We start from the raw sequence: 15,514 nt of genomic DNA, 5'->3' as shown, positions 1-15,514 counted from the left end.
TCTTTCCCTTACTTCCCCAAACTTTGTTTCCTCAGGGCCCAGCTCAGGTTTTGCTGTGTATCTTCCTACCTTCCCCAACCTGGGATGGACTCTTCTTCTTCTACTTTAGTAGCTCTTAATAATGGCAGTCACAGATTTTGGAACTTTAGCAAAGCAGGGCAGTCAATATCTGATGTCTCTGGTCTCCCCACGAAAACCAAACTACAGTTTCATCTGCCTAGCAGAGTGACATTCCTCAGTACTTCAGGAGCTCTTGCAAAAGTTTTCTTTGTTCAGGACATCTGGCTGCAACTTAACTGAGGCCTCACACAGCCTTTTTGGTTGCTGTCCCATAAAGAGGAGAGCAGAAAAGTGGGTAGTGTTGTGGATTCCACAAGTTCCACTTTTTGAGTCTGAGAAATATCATTTCTTGTGGTGAGAGTATAGAATTTAAGTTTCACTTTAAAAATTGCACTGAAGGAAATCTCTCATACCAAAGGAAAACTTGTTATTTGGGCAGTTGTCTTTTTGAGATTACTTGAAGCATGTTTTCTTAGAGATTCTGTGGTGAGGGCGAGCTGGCGGAGGCATCTCTCAAGCCGGGGTGGGGTCAGGCAATGAAGTACAGGGAGCCAAGAGGCACCCCTCTAGGCAGCTGTGTGCTTCCTTTCCTGCCCAGCCTTTGGTTGAAGGGTGATTTCTATTTGGAGGAATCTATGCTTCAGTCATGGATGTAATAGAGGAACTTGTTTTCCTGATAGATTACTGAGTAGAATATTTAAGGAGTCCATTTCTGGGCTCTGAGGGAATGAAAGGCCAGTCTTTAAATTATTTTTGAGAGGAAAGGAGAGAGATTGTGAGAACATCAATTTGTTGTTCCACTGATTTATCCATCCGTTGGTTGATTCTTGTATGTCCCCTGACTGGGGATCAAACCGGCAACCTTGGTGTGTGGGGACAATGCTCTAACCGTTACCCAGCCAGGGCAATGGAAGGCCAGTCTTATCTCAAAAGGCTAAGACAACTTGGAATGACCTGGCAATTAGTTATATATACTTTGACATTTCTTTTCCCATGATGGCTTTTTAAAATATGTATTTTTTTGATTTCAGAGAGGAAGGGAGGAGAGAGAAACCTCGATTAAGAGAGAATCATTTGCCCTGACTGGCAATCAAACTGTGACCTCCTGGTTCATAGGTCCACGCTCAACAACTGAGCCATGCCAGCTGGGCTTCCCATGATGGCTTTTAAAGGAATATTTGACAATAGAATTCTAAACCTCTAAAATTACCCGTGGTGATTCTCATTTTATTCTCCAATTCATGTCATTTAAATTAGAAAATGGAAGCCTGTCCTTTGTGTCTACAGGGTAACTCGATACCCAGTGCCTCGTGTGTGATGAAAGCTAGCATGCTTGAACATGCTGCATCATATGAACTGGGAAGAGTGTGCTATGTATCAATCCTTCTAGGTCTGTCAGCTGTTTTCTGAAAACTTGCTGGGAAGGTTGTGTTTGGCGTGGCCTGGTTTAAGGATCCTGGGAAGAGATTTTCAGTTTTAAGTGTCTATCCAGAGCCAAGACTGAATCTCAACTTAGCTAGTTCCACAAGCCACATGTAAATTTCCTAACTATCCCAAACTCTTCTGTTAAAAGGTTGAGTCTGAGCTGCGTAGTTTTAAGCTGCCATCAAAGCCAGCCTCCTCACACTGATGTGTATATACGATAGATATTCCTTGAATTCCAAAATCTGCCATGTTAAGTAAATGGTTGATGTTGCTTCCCTTCTTTGTTTACCCACTTAGTAGATTGCCACTGTTTTGCAGTGTTTTATATTTTCAGCTTTTGTAACTTAACTATAATTATTTTTAAAGCTTATTTGGTCTAATGATAAGTATTTTTCAGTATCTAATGTTTTACTGAGCTTATGTGAATGCCACTTGATGTAATTTTGTATCATTGCAGAAACAAATAAATTTCAAATAGTAAAGCTATAAAATCATTGAATTTATTAATATTGTATTAGAATTATGTGATATGAGGCCTAAACAAGTGAAAGGTCCTTTTTATTCTTAACCTTCAGTCTTCATTTACTTTCCCATCCAATCTCCAATAAACAGGAAACGCCGTACCGGGGTTGTGCACATCCTGTAGATTTCTGTGTTGTGATGGTGACTGATTTGCAGCCCCAGTCCTCCCCACCAGGCAGCCCATGGACTAGATCTAGGAGGTAGCTGGCCCGTGGTCATCATTCATTTACTCTTGGCACTTGTCCTCTGCTGTCCCCTTGGCCTGGAATGCCCTTGCAGACCGCTTCAACCCGTGACATCACCTTTCCAGCCTGTGCCCTGGCTACCAGTCACCCTTTGTTATCTTTGAAAGATAAGCCTTGAGGCCCCGGTATAAGCTCCATAAGGGCGTGTCTCAGTGCTGCCACCCTGAGCATCATAAGGAAGACAAATCTAGGACCTTGGCTGCATAGGAATTGAATATTATCTTCTAAACACACACCTTGCAAACTGGTATTTGTTATTTTTCCAGCCCCCACAACCGCAATGAGCCTGCCGCAGGCATGTTTCCACCCCTGAGTGAGCCATTAGAACCAGCAAAAACTGGGATATGGAGGCCTCTGAACCTATAACCAAAACCATGCCCAGGCTTTGACTAACTCTTATTGGACACCCTTTTTCCTTAACAGCGTAGGATTAGAACCAGCAAAAACTGGGATATGGAGGCCTAACCTATAACCAAAACCATGCCCAGGCTTTGCCTACCCTTGTTGGACACCCTTTTTCCTTAACAGTGTAGACTGCAGCAGAGCACTTCGAGTGATGAGAGAAGCCTCAGGACAGCTGGACCAACGCTTTCAAGAGTATTCGGTTTTCCCTAGCTGGTTTGGCTCAATGGATAGAGTGTCAGCCCGAGAACTGAAAGGTTCTGGGTTCAATTCCAGTCAAGGCCATGTACCTTGGTTGCAGGCTCGATCCCCAGCGCCAGTTGGGGCGCATGCGGGAGGCAACCAATTGAAGCGTCTCTCTCACGTCAATGTTTCTCTCTGCCTCTCTCCCCCTCCCTTTCACTCTCTCTAAAAGTCAATAGAAAAAAAAATACTTTGGGGTGAGGATTAACAACAAAAATTAATATTTGGTTTGTTAGGAGGTATGGGAGTGGGATGCAGAGCACTGCTGGGGAGACATAAGGCTATCCAGCTATCCAGATCAGTAGCCCACACCGGGCCTTAGTAGTTAGTGTGTTGTGAAAGGTGGAAGATCACCCCCTGCCTCAGCTGGAAGAGCTTCAGTTAAGAACCGTGATCTGTGGGAGACCTGCGGATCGGATCTCCATTCAGAAATCAAAAACGAATGAGAGTGCTTCGTGCAAGCAGAAACTAATGCTGAAAGACATGCCTGAGTCAGCCTGTGCCACAGCACTGGCCAAATTCATCTAGCGCATCCCTGACCGAACTAATTCTTCTTTTTCTGTGCCTGGATCCTTGAACCAAGCTTCTTCAGGTCTAGGTACACGTTCCGCTTCAGGATGGCACTGCTGCACAGAAGGGCCCCGTGTATGGCCCCCATCAACCCGCAGACGAAGATGTCTTGGCCTAGGAGACAAGAGCAGAGACCATGAGCAGCCACAAGTAGGAGAGAGGACGAGGGCTCTCGTGTCCATCCCTCTGTGCTGGGGTCACCCAGAGGCGGCTCAGCCCAGGTCGACAGCCTGCAGGTGTGGGAGCTGCAGGGGCAGAAAGACCTGAGGACAGAAACAGAGGACTGTGGGTGATACGGAGGCCTAGGGGCGCAGCTCCTGGCAAAATGAGGCAGTCAGTGTACCTGTCAGGTAGAGGTTGGGGATGGGGCTTTGGGCCCTGATGGAGGCTATCGCATGAGGATGCAAGCGGCCCAGGTCGTGGTCAGCCCCATAGCAGGCTCCCTGGTAAGCAGCCAGATAGAACTGATTGGTCAGCGGGGATCCTCCGGTCACACTGTCGACCTAAGAGGCAAAAAAGGCAGTCACAGGGTGGGAGTGAGACCTTGTGAGATGCTCATCTTTCCCCTTCTCTCTTTGAATGAGTGATGCCCTGCATGGGTCCCTGCCTTCCCCGGAGCTCAGGTATCTAGGGGTTTTATTTCCCTGGCCCAAAGGAAGTTGAGAAATGGTACAATCACGTGGTCTATCTACCTTTCCCTCGAGCTGTGGGAACAGCTTCAGGACAACCGACAGAGAGGCTTCAACGAAGGAGGACTTGAGGGTCTCGTAGTCGCTGCTCCGCTTTCCGTTGGGTTTGTCCCGCCACTCCTCAAACCACTCATAGCAGGTGGGCACCAGCACGACCACTGTCGACCGGTCTGGGGAGGCGGAGCTGGATTACTGCTGCCTGCCGCCTCCCACCCCAACCCCCTCCCCGGGACCTCAGGACCTCAAGCCCCACCTGGGAATCGGTCCTCCCAAGTCGGGTCCTTAGCTGATGAGGGAGCAATTATGAGAAAGGGCATGTGTGCGGCAGCCTTTTCCCTCGGCATAGACAGGTAGCGCTCCATCCTGAGGGTGAGAGGAGTGTGGCTGCCCGGCCCAAGACCTTGGTCCTCATAGCCACCAGCACGCCCCAAGGACAGTCCATCCCCACGGACACCCCCTCACCACCAGGGATGGAGCTGAGGGACAGCCTAGGCCAGTGATGGCGAACCTTTTGAGCTCGGCGTGTTAGCATTTTGAAAAACCCTAACTTAACTCGGGTGCCGTGTCTCATATAGAAATGTTTTGATCTTTGCAACCATAGTAAAAGATTTATATTTTTGATATTTGTTTTATATATTTAAATGTCATTTAACACAGAAAAATCAACCAAAAAAATGAGTTCGCGTGTCACCTCTGACACGTGTGTCATAGGTTCGCCATCACTGGCCCAGGCGCACAAAAGCCCTTCCTGGAGTCAGTGCTTGCCCACCCCCTCCCATTCCATCTCTTGCACTGACTCCCCAGCATCCCAGGAAGAAGCAAGGGTCCTGTGGGCGGTGGGCCCATGCTGATATCCTCTTCCCCCGCATGCACACACACGCCTTACGCCTTGTCCATGTCTGTGTCAAAATAAACATAGTGGTTGGTGGCCGGCAGCCCCAGGTCCTTCTTGGTGCCTCGCAGACACATGAAGACAGAGAACATGCCCAAGCCGGGCCGCACCATCTCTAGCTGCTGCTTCACACCTGCCGAAGAGAGCTGGTGAGCGCTGTGTGCATGGCGGCCAGCCGTGGTGCCCTGCCCCAGGGGAGCCTCCTGAGCCTGCTCGCTGTGTCTGCAGCCTCAGCTGCCTAGCACCTGGGCCATTTTGATAGAGTCATTTCAGCTGCAAGGGTTGAAATAACAATTAATTGGCAAGAGCCTGCTCTCCTGTCTCCGCCTGTGAAGGCCACAACGCCAGACTCCTACTCTTCTGCCTCCACCCACCTCTGCTCTAAGCACTTTTAGAAGCAGGTAGCGCCCAGCCTCCCCGAGCTGGCTCACAGTGCCTGCAGGACAGTCTCCGGCTGACTGCCTCCAAGCTTCCCCTAATGCAGCAGTTCTCAACCTGTGGGTCGCGACCCCTTTGGTGGTCAAACGACCCTTTCACGGGGTCGCCTAAGACCATCCTGCATATCAGATATTTACGTTATGATTCATAACAGTAGCAACATTACGGTTATGAAGTAGCAATGAAAATAATTTTATGGTGGGGTCACAACATGAGGAACTGTATTTAAAGGGCCAGAAGGTTGGGAACCACTGCCCTAATGTCTCAATTAGGAGTGGATGACTGGGCTCCATGCTACAAAGATCACAGGTATGAACAGTACCTCCTTATAAGCCTTAATTTCAGTATGAACTTGAAAATAAGCCACCTAATAAATGAACATACAGTTCTCTATGTGCAGTACAGTCAGTACAAGGCCTCAAAATGACCAGCAATGCAGATGGACAAAAGCAAACAGCACTCCTGGCACCCGGCGTTTCAGGATTCAGCCGGGAGAGGGAAGAACAGAACAGGAGGGAGGCAACAGCCGTCCGGTGTCCCCTGGACTAAGCAGCTGGCTTTCCCCACCTCTCTTCCCAGCACCCCTGACCAGTTACCCAGAAATTGCTCCTACAGACTCCTATCCTCTGTTCTCCTTCCCAGGACCATCGCAGCCCCTGCTTGAGGGTTAACACTGGCCGCTCTGCCCATTCATTTGACAACTGTTTGTGGAGGACCCAAAGTGTGCTGACTCCTCTGTAGGTGCTGGGGATGCTTCAAGGAATCAGATACGCTGCCTGTCTACTGGAAAAGAGACTCCTGAAATAAGCTGGATGCCCGCCTTTAGGCTGCAAAGAATGAGTGCTATGGGCAGCGTGACACAGAATCTATCGAAAACAGGCCACTTTGGAGAGCAAAAATTGTTATAACAATTACAGCAGGACACTGGCCTCGGCCAACCCAGCCATGAGGAGGGGAGTGTGGGCTCCCCCAATCCCAGTACAGAGCAGTGGACCGCCCTGGAGCCGCAGGAGCTCACCACCTGGGTCCCAGCCTCCAGGGTAACCTCACTGCTGGCACGTCCTGTCCAGGTTGGGTTGGGTGGGCACGGAGAGAACCAAAGGCCCAGAAGTGAAACCTCCAGGGTCTTGGGAAGCCCCTGAGAACAGCAACCACCTCCACCTAGCCCGCTTTCCCTCTCCCCAGCTAGAAGGAAGAGGTCCAGGGACCATATGCCTGGCAGAAAATATAACCTAGGGTCCCAAACAAGGCACAGTATACCAAGCCTTTTTTCTCCAAGCCAGCCTTGGCTTCCCTTATTGACATTATGAGACCGGTCCTTCCCACTCAAAAAACTTCTGCTCCAAACCCTCTCAAGGCTCAGCAGTGGGATTTAAGAAAGGCGCTCCCATCCACAAAGGTTCCCTCTGCCTGACCATCCCACCTCCACCCTCGACCCCTCCTGCTCTACCTGTCCCACAGGTGCCTGGTTCCCATCTCTGAGAGGCAGATGGAACTATGAAAACTTCCACCCCAAACAGCTAGAAACAAAGGAGTCCCCACACTGGGGCCTCTGAATTAAGCATCACCCTGCCACTGCCTGAAATGTTCTCAAATTGGAATTCATCTGTTTTCAGAGCTGAGGGACCTAAGAGCAGTGACAGCTGTTCCCATACAGTGAGGGAGGGCAAGCTGGACAGGTAGCATGTGGCCTGGAGAGAAGGCAGGCCTGGGTGGGACCCAGGATCAAAGGTTCAGGGAGAGAGGGAGGCAGGAAGTACCAAAGGCAAAGTCTGTTGGTCAGCCACCCAGCCCCGCCCCACTGCCCTGCACCGGGCAGTCTCAGCCTCACCCCACTCAGCTTACCCCGTCTGAGGGAGGAGGCCTCCGCTGGCCGCAGATGCTGGCTGAGGCCCAGCTAAGTGAGGCAGAGGAATAAGAAGGCTGTTTTCAGTCAAACACATACCACAGGGACAATGACGACCGCCACCCCCCACACCCTCCCCCAGGAGGAAATCTAGGCCCTCACTTTTCTAGTGAACCTACTCTGCTACCCACCTTCCCAGCTCCTCAAAGAGCAGCCGCAAACCCCACCGTGTGGTGGAGCGCTCCTTCCACTGCTCCCTGGGCTCCTCCACGCCTTTCTATTGCAACGGCATCTGAGCTGCTTTCTCTCCACCCCCAGCCCCAGCCAGAGGCCTTCAGCTACACCCCTCCCTACCCCCTAGGTCACTGGTCCCTTCCAGGCCAGCGGCCTCCTCTCCTCAGATCACACCAGTAGCTTCTAGTTACACAACATCCTAAAGTCCATTTCAGATTATGAGACTGACGTGCTGCCTGCTGCGCTAAGAGTGCGCCCTAAAGTCCATTTCAAAACAGTTACCTCTCACCTTATTTGGCTGAGCCTGTGTTCCTCATGGGCTGACCTGCTCTCTGCCCCTTAGTGAGGCCTTTTCTCTGGAAGCCCCGTGCCTCTCAGCTCAGAGCCAGGCACGCGAGCATTCTCGTCCCAGCTTGCCACCTTCAAATAGGTGGCCTTGAAAAGTAACTTCACGTTCATGGCCTCAGTTTCCCCAGCCACCAACATCAGCACGATGATGGCTCTCTCCCGGGTGGCGATGAGGATCAAACACAACGACAAAGCCTCTTGCACAGACCTACCCAGGGCCAACCACAAATAGGTCTACCACCTGCCCTGGTTGGGTAGCTCAGTTGGTTAGAGCGCTGTCCTGGCAATACACCAAGGTTGTGGGTTCGATCCCCAGTCAGGGCACATACAAGAATCAACCAATGAATGCATAAATAAGTGTAACAACAAATCGATGTTATTCTGTCCATCTTTCTCTTTCTCCCTTCCTCTTTCTCTCTAAAATTGATTACAAAACACAACACAACAGACAAATATGTCTACCTCCTCCTCCACAAAACCAGGCTTTTTTCTTTTTTCTTTTTTAAAATATACTTTTCTTGATTTCATAAAGGAAAAGAGAGGGAGAGATAGAAACATCAATGATGAGAGAGAAAAATCGATCAGCCATCTCCTACACGCCCCTTACTGGGGATGAGCCCACAACCTAGGCATGTGCCCTGACTAGGAATCAACCATGACCTCCTGGTTCATGGTGACGCTCAACCACTGAGCCACACCAGCTGGGCCAGGCTTTTGTTTTTAGATGTGGTCTATCAGTAAAGATGGCTGCATTGAGGCTTATTTCTACCTGGTGCCCAGATTTTGGGCACAGGGTTCAAGGAACAGAAGAAAGGCTCAGCCCCAATATGATTCCTGAGAGAGACAGGAAAATATAACCCTGATCCCAATACGGCACACAACAATTTATGAGGCCTTTCTCCTCCACGCCAGCCTGCGCTTCCCTTACTGATAATGCCAGACCAGTCTTCCCTACTCAGAATAAGTGAGAACTTAAGGAAGGAAGCAGGATTCAAACCACAAACTTAAGGAAAACCCAAGAAATGTTCCTTCTGGAATCTACCCACCATCATTCACCATTAGAGAGATGGCTTAAGATGTAAGAAAACTGGAAATGGGCAACTTGGAACGGAATCTTAAAAGAGGAGCGGGGAAGTGGTTGAGGTTATAAGGGGGAGGGAGTGACTATGCCAAGCATGAAGAGATAAATGAGGATCAAAGGGTAATTGGGGTGCTGTGATACAAAGTTGTTTCCCTAACTCCTACACAGAGGAGCAAGTTAGGGACCACTGTGTCCACCTTTTCTGCCTAAGCACAGAGGGCAGCCATCACCCTGGGAAAAGCACCAGCCCGCCTGAGTGAGCTGCTCTAGAGCGGCGATGCTGGGGAATCGGGAGAGAGCCACACAGCCCCGTCTTACCTGGCAGACAGCGGGCGGTCTCTGGCAGTAGGTACTTGTAGGTATTGAACAGTCCTGCGTCAGAGATCACGATGGGGCAGTGGATATTCACCAGCTCTTGACCCTTCTTCACACTGACACCTGCAGGCACAAGAGCATGACTGAGGTTCTGTGCGCCCGAGGAGGGAAAGAAAGGCTCATATCCCACACAGGTCTCTCCCAGCCTCCACTTCATTTTCTCAGACCTGGGCGTCTGGGCCACCTAGGCCAGACGGGCACACCCCAGGCAAAACTGCAAAGTCCTCAAGCACTCTGAGCGTGTCCCACAGCTGCTCTGCGCTCGCCCTTCCCAGCTGCCTCCCCATCTGGGTGGGCTCCCTTTTCTTGAGCTAAAGCCAACAATCTTCACACTGACCCCTCCTATCAGCCTTCCACGACCTGGTTCCTACTGTGTGTCCACCTCATTTCTGACCACTCACCAAACCATAGGTACATCCAGACAAAAAAGCTGATGGTCAACCATTTCTGACCTACGAAAATGGCAGTTCCTAATGCCTTATAATACTCCGCTCTTTCATGCCTTTGCACCTTCTGTTCCCCTTGCCTGGAATAACCTCCCCCAACCTCTGACTAGCTTCTTCTGACCCTTTATGGTTTACATATATTTTTATTGTTGACACGCGTACAGATGTGCCCCACTCCCCCCATCTTCTGACCCTTTATGACCTGGCTCGAGCGCCCCTGCCTTCCTCTAAGGCCCTCCTTGTTCCGGCATCCTTTACTTCACCTCCAGCTTTAGCATGTGCCTCTGCATGGCACTCACATTAAATCAGCCATCTTCCTTATGAGACCTGCAGCTTCCTGAGGTAAGAGATTAGCTCTTGTCTTTTTATTTTCATCTTTTATCGCCTAGCTCCCTGGTTGGCAAACTTTGTTGATTTCAGAGAGGAAATCAACTGGCCTAGCTCATGAAAAACACAGGTAAATATATTCTAAACTGAGTTTAATTGAACTGATAAATCCACCATGGACCCCTTGAGGCTGGAAGAACTTGCCCATGAAGATGAGAGAAAATCTCACAGCTGTTGACAGCCACCTCTCTCTTACCACCAGCCACCTCCTACTCTCCTCTACGAGTGTGTTCTCAGAGACTGCTGGTGGCCTCTTCTCCGGGATTTTTGTGGGGCACTGGGCCACCCACTCGCCACCTCCTCCTTGACAGGTCACTCTGCTGACTTCACCGCCACACCAGCCCTGTTTTCTCAGGCCTCTCTGGCGCCTTCCCCGATGCTTCTTAAGGACCCACGCATTGTGGATGGCCTGCTCTGTTTCCCAGAGTCCTTCCTTGCATTGGCCTCTCCTCATGAAGTCCTTCTATAGTGGGTTTTGACTTTCCGTGCAGATTACAGCAAAGACCTGAGCCAGGATAACAGGGTTCTAGGCCCCACTCTGCCATTAGCAGGTTGAGGGCCCCCACACTGCCCTAGGGAGTGCCCAGATCACGTATTCATTCCATTAATTGCCAACACACATTTATTGAACCTCTATTATGTGCTAAAATCTATAGGCAAGTATTAAAGAGACAGCCCCTACACTCAAGGAGGTTATGCATTACCAGGTAACTATTCTTATCTATTGAATAAGTGATTAAATGCTGGTGGTTGCAAACCACGCAATGTTTCCTATGTCCTCTTTATCTCCAGATGAATAACTCCCCGAGCCCTACTCTGGGGCAGATTCCAGTTGTAAACCCTGCTCTGGGGCAGATTCCAGCCTTTAACCCCATTTGGAGGTCGGTCCTGCGACACTTTCCGCCCTCGGTGCTTTCTTTTCCCTGCAGCCCAGGTCTCTCCCACCCCAGCCCAGGGCCCGTGAAGCGCAGGCTCTCACCACAGGCTTTCCCAGCTGAGTCCAGCAACACACTCTGCACAGCAGCCTTCGTCAGGACAGCGCCCCCAGCCCGCTGAATCACAGGGATGATGTGAAAGGCGATTTCACTAGAACCCCCTCGCGGATAAAAGGCTCCTTTTATGTAGTGGTCAACCAGCAGAGCATGCATGGAAAAGGAGGTGCGGCTCGGGGTCACGCCTACAGAAGGAAGGAGGGGCCATGAGGCAAATGCAGCAGCAGCAACAGTCAGAAGGGAACACCAACTCCTGGCAGAGAACATGAAGTCTGAGTCTCTCCTTCCCAGGGTTCAAATGATGCCCGGGGAGCCAGAGGGCCGGTCTCCATGAAAACATGGGGTACCTTACGGATCTTGGGGCCACTGGGAATGTCCTCCCTGCAAACTGCCATGCAGCCAAGACTGGGGAGGACAGTGCTGGTAGAAAAGGACAGTCGTCCAGGGTGTGGATGAAGGAATTTTACCAGGGAGTCCTGAGGGTAGGTAGGCAGACTTCCCATCCATAAACTCCAGGGGGCCTGGGGTTTATGCTGCATTTCAGCCCGCCAAGTACATTCAGGAAGAAACACTGAGAGCCAGGAGGGCGCGCCTTCTCCTGGAGCTGCCCAAGGCCAGTACCCACCATACGTGGGGAAGATGTAGCTGAGCACCGCCTGGAGCTCCCGGGAGGCCGGCAGCTGCTGCAGGGCCTCGGCCAGGCTCTGCATGGACCCGCGAAGGAACGGAGAGAACCAGGTGAGCAGCCCACACCTGCCGAGGAACTGAGCCACAGGCAGCGGGAGGGTCTTCAACAAGATGGCATGAAAGGCTCCCCTGGATGCCCGCTGGGAAGAAAACGAACAGGTCTCATTTCTAGAACTGCTGTGACAGAATCACCATTCCATCAGCTTGCAGGCCCAGCAACACTTACCATGGCGCAACTTGGGCTGAAGTTGGATTTTTAAAAACCTCTTCTCTGTGAATTCTTCCCATTCTACACTCAAATGAGTCGTTTTGTTTTTTCACTCACTGCCTACATTCCTTTAGAAAAATCCCAATCTTGCCCAGCCGGTGTGGCTCAGTGGTTGAGCATTGACCTTTGGACCAGGAGGTCACAGTTCAGTTCCTAATCAGGGCACTTGCTTGGGTTATGGGCTAGATCCCCAGTGTGGGGGCAGAGGCAGCTGATCAATGATTCTCTCTCATCATTGATGTTTCTATCTCTCTCCCTTCCTCTCTGAAATCAATAAAAATATATGTATTTACAAAAGAAAAAAAAAAATCCTAATCTGATCTCAGATGAAGTAAAAAAGGGTAGCGATCTGAAGACACAGAAGCCAGCCTGGTCAGGAAGGAGAGCATGGCGCCCCCCAGAGGCCAGAGTGAGAGTGGCAGCTGGCAAGCCCCTGCTCCAGAGGCACAGAGGCCAGCTCCGGAGGGGACTGAGTTCAGGACAGACATGACTGTTCCTCCCATCCTGCCTCCCCACAGTGACTCCGCACATGGAGGTCAGCCTTGTCAGGAATAAACAAGGGGATCCTTAGCATGTCCGTGTTACCTTAACCAGCTTTATATACTTGTCAATGGCAGCTTCTTCCTGGGGAAACTTCTCCTTGAGACCCTGAATGTAGGCTTTCTCCCCGCTGTACATGGGGAACTCCTTGCGACCACTGGGCCCTTCAAGTACCATGACGTCAAAGGGAGAGGACAAGGCAGCCCAGTCCAGCTGCCCCTCAGTGATCTGGTCCAAGATAAAACGGTTGAAGCTGCCTTCCTGCATCCTCCCAATATAATGGATTCCTGTGGGGAGGCAGACAAACAAGGTGTCTTAGGGATAGGGGGACTGAGCCCCGGACAGGACGGAAGGTGAGAGAGCTTGTCCTGCTTGGCTGAACCCACACCAAAGGAGTCTACCCACCCTTGCTGAAGGGAGGAGTTAGAGCAGAAACCACCAGATCCCTTCCATTTCAGCTCCCAATGGGTGTAGCTGTCAGACAAGGAAAGAGGCGCCCAGAGAGAAAACAGGGCCTCCAAAACAACAGAAAAGCTATTGTCCCACGATGCTCCAAGCCTCCTGAAGACAGAGCATGCGCCCAACCCTTTTCCACATAAACCTTACCTGTGTCAAACTCAAGGCCATCCTTTCCAAAGGTGTGACAACAGCCTCCCGCCTTGGTATGCTGTTCCAGCACCAGAACTCGCTTGCCAGCTTTGGCCAGAATCGCGGCTGCAGCCAGGCCCCCAATGCCACTGCCAATCACCACCACGTCCAGCTTCTCGGGCACCTGGCTGGCTGAGAAAGCTGCAGCAGAGGGCGGAGATGGAGGGTGGGCTTCTCAGGAAAAGGTAGCAAAGACAGGGAAACCAAGGAAGACCTCTCTAGCTTGCCCAGTGCTAGAAGTCTAGAGCAGTCTGGCAGAGAATCCTTAGTAGAATGTCACAAACATTTTACCTGGGAACTGCTCAGGACCAGCAAAGTGATTTGGTTTGATCTGAGCTGATTTCTTTTTTATTTTTTTAAATATACTTTATTGATTTTTTACAGAGAGGAAAGAAGAGAGATAGAGAGGCAGAAACATCGATGAGAGAGAAACATCGATCAGCTGCCTCCTGCACATCTCCTACTGGGGATATGCCTGCAACCCAGGTACATGCCCTTGACCGGAATCGAACCTGGGGCCTTTCAGTCCGCAGGCCGACGCTCTATCCACTGAGCCAAACCGGTTTCAGCTGATCTGAACTGATTTAACCAAAGTTGCTATGTACATGGGGATTTTCCCTACTTTCAAAGACAGTAGGAATCAGTAAATTTTTTTAAAAATTTATTTGAAAGAGGGGTGTGTGTGTGAGAGAGACAGAGATAAATTTGTTGTTCTATTTATTTATGCACTAGAGGCCTGGTGCACAAAATTCGTGCAAGATTAGGCCTTTGCAGCTGAGGGCAGCTGCCTGGATCTGTCCCTTGCAGCTGTGGGCCGGCTTGGTCCGGAAGGACGTCTGGAAGGACATCCGGTCTAATTAGCATATTAACCTTTTATTATATAGGATTCTTTTATGTGTCCTGACTGGGGATCAAACCTGCAACCCTGGCTCAGTTACTGATTCCTGTCCTGGCTGGGTAGCTCAGTTGGTGAGAGGAGAGATCACGATGTTGACACACATTAGCCACCTTGGCACAAACACATGGTGGTGTGGCAAAACTAAAAATCATTTTAATTCCTTTCCTCCCTCTCCATTTTAAGCATAGACCTGACTCCCTTAAGCCCAGAGATCTCTTGGGACATGACCCCAAAAAGCATGTTCGACTGTGGATCTACAAATCTGCCATTTCCTTTCATTGCCTGAAAGTGAGGATGGGTTTGTGAAAAGTTGCTAAACAACATGCTTAATGTGAAATGCCAGCCCTCACTCTAAACCAGCCGTGGGCAAACTACGGCCCGCGGGCCAGATTCGGCCCGTTTGAAATGAATACCAGATCCAGCCCGTTTGAAATGAATAAAATTATTGAAATAAAAGACCATACCCTTTTATGTAATGATGTTTACCGGTACTTTGAATTTATATTAGTTCACACAAACACTCCATCCATGCTTTTGTTCCGGCCCTCCGGTCCAGTTTAAGAACCCATTATGGTCCTCCAGTCAAAAAGTTTGCCCACCCCTGCAAACTCTCCTTGTTCTGAGCATCAGATGAAAACTTCATTGGGTCTTATAGCGGCTTTCTGATTTTGGTAGTCCATTGAGGAGGGGAGTTTGAAAGTTGTTGTACACTGTGAAGGATTGTCTACCCATGTCCTGCCTTGAAATACCATGTTTATTTATGAAAAGCATCTTTAATAAAGCTGGATACAGGTTGGCTTGGGGGGTGGAGAGGAATGTGGGGGAGACAGAGTCTGGACTTGACATTGCCAAGACCTCGGCACACAGAGGACAGTGCGCGCGTCCATGCGTCCACTGCTGCCCAGCCTGCCCGGCAAAGGCGCAGGTTGGTGGCGGACACTACAGCAGGCGCCTCCACGAGCCTCCAGCCTCCCCGGCACTTTGCATAGGGAGAAACTGCCCAGGTCTGGCAGCAGCTCGCCCTGCCGGAAAGAAGCCGCAAATCCGTGCAGCCTCCGACCGCAAGGGCCCTTCCACTGACCTTGTTTCAGAACCTTCTTCCGGGCCTCCTTGTCGGTCACCAGGGGTGCGGGGGGCCGTGTGACGTCCTCGGAGAAAGGGTTCGGAGAGCTGCCTGAGTAAACTTGGCGGAGGACGGCCAGCAGCAGCAGCAGCGCGGCCAGCAGCACCAGGGTGAGCCACATGGCGCCTGTCCGAGGGCTGGTTCGCGCCGCCGGC

General features: G+C 50.6%; 1 protein-coding gene across 1 annotated transcript; it reads right to left on the bottom strand.

Annotated features, from left to right (window-relative positions):
• Positions 1–3,045: 3,045 nt before the first annotated feature.
• On the bottom strand, positions 3,046–15,508 carry RETSAT (retinol saturase (all-trans-retinol 13,14-reductase)). Its single transcript, XM_006764006.2, has 11 exons — positions 15,318–15,508; positions 13,297–13,479; positions 12,736–12,977; positions 11,821–12,022; positions 11,183–11,380; positions 9,314–9,433; positions 5,043–5,181; positions 4,410–4,519; positions 4,160–4,326; positions 3,811–3,970; positions 3,046–3,581 (listed from the first exon to the last, which is right to left on the bottom strand). Exons 1-11 carry the CDS (start codon positions 15,478–15,480, stop codon positions 3,442–3,444), a joined length of 1,824 nt encoding a protein of 607 aa, XP_006764069.1. The 5' UTR covers positions 15,481–15,508; the 3' UTR covers positions 3,046–3,441.
• Between the last annotated feature and the right edge of the window lie 6 nt (positions 15,509–15,514).

The sequence above is a fragment of the Myotis davidii genome, unplaced genomic scaffold (genome assembly GCF_000327345.1).
Source record: "Myotis davidii unplaced genomic scaffold, ASM32734v1 scaffold339, whole genome shotgun sequence".
Lineage (NCBI taxonomy): Eukaryota > Metazoa > Chordata > Mammalia > Chiroptera > Vespertilionidae > Myotis > Myotis davidii.
The sequence above is the reverse complement of the archived record's forward strand: the minus strand, read 5'-3'. Positions and strand labels throughout refer to the sequence as shown.